At 38.2% G+C, this 5023-nt stretch overlaps 1 protein-coding gene across 1 annotated transcript; it reads left to right on the top strand.

The window, feature by feature from the left end:
* Nucleotides 1-264: 264 nt before the first annotated feature.
* MIOS (missing oocyte, meiosis regulator, homolog (Drosophila)) lies at nt 265-4799 on the top strand (the record flags this gene model as incomplete). Its single annotated transcript, XM_010158651.1, has 5 exons — nt 265-1621; nt 1826-1924; nt 2857-3114; nt 4309-4478; nt 4762-4799. Coding segments are annotated over exons 1-5 (1862 nt in total), but the record flags the coding sequence as incomplete, so codon positions are not given.
* Nucleotides 4800-5023: the final 224 nt, after the last annotated feature.

Genomic DNA, 5023 nt, shown 5'->3' with positions numbered 1-5023 from the left:
TGGTTTGGAGTTTGTAAACACAGCAACTCCTGCTGTCAGTTTGCAAGTCCTGTGTTGGTTCTGCCTCAGTAGGTGTATCCCAGCAGAAACAAAGTGTGCTGCTCTGGAGAGGATTCAGGTTTCGACCTGAAATGTGTATGTGGTAAACCCTTGGGCGCAAAGTCATTCAGAACCAAACTCCTGTTTGTTTAAAGATAACCTCAGATTACAAAAGAATTTGGGTTTTCATAACATTCCTACAAATAATTTTCTCAACAGTTTCCATGTGAATGGATATCACCTGAATCATCTTAGAAGAGCTTAAATTGCTTGAAAACCCTCAACATGAGTGGCTCCAAACCCGATATTCTGTGGGCCCCGCACCATGTTGACAGATTTGTTGTATGCGATTCAGAACTGAGCCTTTATCACATTGACTCCACTGTAAGTTCAGAACTCAAGGCAGGGTCCTTGCGCTTATCGGAAGAAACTACAGCTACACTATTGTCAATAAATTCAGATACACCCTATATGAAGTGTGTGGCTTGGTATCCGAAGTACGATCCTGAATGTCTCCTTGCTGTTGGACAGGCCAATGGTCGAGTGGTACTTACTAGCCTCGGACAAGATCACAACTCAAAATCTAAAGATTTGATAGGCAAAGAGTTTGTTCCTAAACACGCACGGCAATGCAATACCCTAGCGTGGAACCCGCTAGACAACAACTGGCTTGCTGCCGGATTAGATAAACATCGGGCTGACTTTTCAGTATTGATTTGGGATATCAGCAGCAAATATGCCCCAGACACTGCAGTTGCTACAGAGAAAATAAGACTTTCAGCATTAGATACGGAAGCAGGAGTGGTAGTAACAAAGCCACTGTATGAATTAGGACAGAATGATGCTTGTCTCTCACTTTGTTGGCTTCCACGGGATCAGAAGCTTCTTTTAGCTGGAATGCATCGAAATCTGGCTATCTTTGATCTGAGGAACACAAGCCAAAAAATATTTGTGAACACCAAGGCTGTCCAAGGAGTGACTGTCGATCCCTATTTCCATGATCGTGTAGCTTCCTTCTATGAAGGTCAGGTTGCCATATGGGATTTAAGAAAGTTTGAAAAGCCTGTTTTGACCTTGACAGAGCAACCAAAGCCCTTAACAAAAGTCGCATGGTGTCCAACAAGAACTGGACTGTTAGCTACTTTAACAAGGGATAGTAATATCATTAGACTGTATGACATGCAGCATACACCCACCCCTATTGGAGATGAAACTGAGCCAACAATAATTGAAAGAAGTGTCCAACCATGTGAAAACTACATCGCTTCATTCGCCTGGCATCCCACAAGTCAAAATCGAATGGTAGTAGTGACTCCAAACAGGACTATGTCTGACTTCACAGTTTTCGAAAGAATTTCTCTTGCATGGAGTCCAGTGACATCTTTAATGTGGGCTTGTGGACGACATTTATATGAGTGTACAGAAGAAGGAAAAGCTAGTTCCTTGGAAAAAGACATAGCAACCAAAATGCGGCTCAGAGCTCTGTCAAGGTATGGTCTCGACACTGAGCAAGTTTGGAGAAATCACCTCCTAGCTGGGAACGAAGATCCTCAGCTGAAATCGCTTTGGTACACTCTGCATTATATCCTTTATTTTACTGTAGTTTATATCCTAAAGAGGGAATATACCTTTATATGTAAACCAGTTATATGAAATGCATGAAAGTCTTCAAATGCAATGCAACATCCTGTGAATACTTTGCATATGTTAACAGGATATGACTTATAAGCTAATTTTTTTTTTCAAACACTTGGGGAAAAATTAAGCTTCCTATACATGAAAATACTTATGAAGCAATATACTGAAGATATGGATCAAAAACTTACAGGAAACAAAGGTCCCTTAGTTTATGCTGGCATTAAATCAATTGTGAAGTCATCTTTGGGTAAGAATGTTCCAACTTTGATAAGTTCTATTGTGGTATGTTTACAGAATGATGCACTCATGGTCTTGTCTTTAAAAATCATCGAAAGAGGCTATTTAAAAATATAGAAACAAAGTATTTCTGTTTGTGTTTTAATATGTCTAAGTTAAAGAGTTTATATTACAGTAATTTCCAGAATTTTCATTGTTTTTGGAAGGTCAATAATCATGAAACCACAATACCATGAGAGGTCAATCTTCAACTGAACTATTTCAAACATTTGTGGTTTGACTATCGCGCTGAAAACTCTTACTCCCCACGTAACTGCTATGTTTTTCAAAGTTCCACATAGTGGTGTAGTTCTAAGAAAGTGACTTTACTGTAGGCACTGCTGATGTACTAAGTACATTTGTATAGCTATGTTTAAATAAGCTGCCCTCTTCTGAAGTGGTAATCACACCTGGTGCATCACATTATGCCTTATACTCAGTGAAGTTTTCTTAGTATAATCCATTATTTGAGTCTTTCCTTTTCTGTTCATTATGTGTCTTATTAATATTTATGCTCATTGGAGCAAAAGATAACTCGAGTGGTGGCAAAGCTTCTAGAACACATTGCTAAGAAGAGCAGAACTGGTAAAGCAGATGCTTGACTGTGTATTATGGATTTTGAAATTGAACATACTTATCACTTCTGCCAACTGTGTAACAAGAACATCCAAAATCTTAGGAAGTAGAGGGAAGAAAAAAGACGTAGCGGGGAAGATGTGTCAAGTTCAGATGCATGATTTTTAGCAGATCAAAATAATTTGTGTATGCTGTTCCTTACCAAGGAATTACTAGATAAGTTAAAGCAGTAAAATATGATACTCTGCTTTATGATTGAAATCAAAGCATTGTTATTGCAATTTAAATTGTGATTCAAGCATAATTTAACTTATTTCCCATTTCTAGGAACAACAGAGAACCTCAGGCACAGCAGGAGTGGATCTGATAGACAAGCAGATATTATTCAGTATCTGAGTGAGGAGAGATCCTTGGCTTTGCAGCTCTGTGGGTGGATAAAGAAGGGAACTGACTTAGATGTGGAGCCTTTTTTAAATTCATTGGAACAGGAAGGAGACTGGGAGAGAGCTGCTGCTGTTGCACTTTTCAACCTGGACATACGGCGAGCAATACAAATTCTGAATAAAGGGGCTTCCTCAGGAAAAGGTGTGCATTGTGTTTAGTATCTTTTATTTTGGCATTAATACCCTTAGTAGATTTTTTTTCTGTAAACATAATTATGGAAGATAGTATGGAAAAGATGATTGTTGTCTTATAAAATAGTTACTTGAAGTGGTTGTATTTGAACCGAGAATCTGGCAAATCCTGATCTTTCACTCCTCAGACTACCATATGCCTTACTGTCTAGTAAAAATAGATATTGCGTTTCAGAATTTCCTGTTGATACATAGACCAGAAAGTGTTACATTCAGAACCAGTGGGATTCTTTTATTTGAATGGAATTGCTTCTTGGCTAGGCATCATGTACATCTGCTTCCGTCAGGCTGTATGCAGCTTTCCACCAGTGTGGTGGCTGTGGAGTAACTGACATGTATTATTCAGGGTCTGCAGAAAACATGTATTTCAGAGTAATATTTGATAAGAATTGCAGTGTATGAGGGAAAAGTTAAGATACTGGAGCCAGGAGATGGAGCTATTTTTGTTCTGTTTTCCTGCCAGTATTCCCCCTACAACACCGATTCACATCTGTGAAGACTGTTTTGCCACTAAAGTGGGTAGGTAAGACATGAAGGGAGATGCCAAGGTTCTTTTCTGTTTAATATTACCCCTTTTTGGTGGGGGAGGTGTGTGTGTGCTTTCTGTAGGGAAGGTTCAGAGTGGAGACACGCTATCTTCAAATTCAAAGACTAAATTGAGCTTTCTGACAGAATGTTTAGATAAAATAGACAATGTTTTTTAGGAGACTTGTTAACTTCCGACGCTATATGCAACTGTCATCCTCCAGCTCGGTCTGTTAAGTGATGGTTATATATATAATCCTCTCTCTTCACTTCTTGTGGATATGAATTATAGTAATGACAGTCTTTTATCATAGCAATAAGAGCACATGTAGCAGTTCAAAACTGTTTCAAAATACCAGAACCAGTCAGATGTTGCTTAAGGTGTAACTCAGGCTGGCCATGCATGCGGGCTTGTGACTTTTAGAGCTGTTAACTTACCTGAACAGAGGCGTTTAAAGCAGAAACTGAAAATACTTGTGTATGCACGTTTATTTCAGCTAGTCTTTACTGTATTTTGTCTTGCATCCCGACAAAATCTTCTGTTTCAAACCGATTCCTTCAATTATAGTTCAAGTACATAACTTGAATATTGTTTCATTGATTGTTTTTAATAAATTAGGTGATCTGAACCTTAATGTAGTAGCAATGGCTCTATCAGGCTACACAGATGAGAAGAACTCACTTTGGAGAGAAATGTGCAGTACTCTGCGGCTGCAGCTGAACAATCCCTACTTGTGTGCTATGTTTGCTTTCCTGACAAGTGAGTCTGGTTCTTATGATGGTGTTTTGGTGAGTAAATTTCTCTTACATTAAAATTCTTCTAAGTAATAGGTGCATATATATATGCACATATGTAGGAGAAGGGCTATATACTCCATTAAATAATCAGATTAGAATGTATTAGTTTCTTCTGATTCTGGCAGATACCAATGTTTTTCTTTCAAACAGTTATGTCCTATTAGAGAACATTACGTTAGTGAACAGAGCATATAAAGACAGGCCAAAATAGCCAGTATAGTTCACACGGGATTTTTTCTTTATGTGTGGAATTCTTAAACCATTAGAAATACAGTATCAAAATAATTTGAGCAGGAAGACAAAGGGAGAGAGGTTAATAATGGAAACACACAAAACAGAGTTAAGTGCAGGGGAGTTCACAGAACTTTTCGTTAAGTTTTATTTGCAGTGAATTGTATTTTATTTTTCCTTGTTTACTTGTTCAAATAATTTACTGTGTTGAAATAAGGAAACATTAGTTTTGCATCTAAACCTTGGATGGTTGAGATACTTTGAGCCTTTAAAGGGGTAACATCCTTGGTTAGAGAACAGCAGAA

The sequence above is a fragment of the Eurypyga helias genome, unplaced genomic scaffold (assembly GCF_000690775.1).
Source record: "Eurypyga helias isolate BGI_N326 unplaced genomic scaffold, ASM69077v1 scaffold44689, whole genome shotgun sequence".
In the NCBI taxonomy this organism is placed as follows: domain Eukaryota; kingdom Metazoa; phylum Chordata; class Aves; order Eurypygiformes; family Eurypygidae; genus Eurypyga; species Eurypyga helias.
The sequence above is the reverse complement of the archived record's forward strand: the minus strand, read 5'-3'. Positions and strand labels throughout refer to the sequence as shown.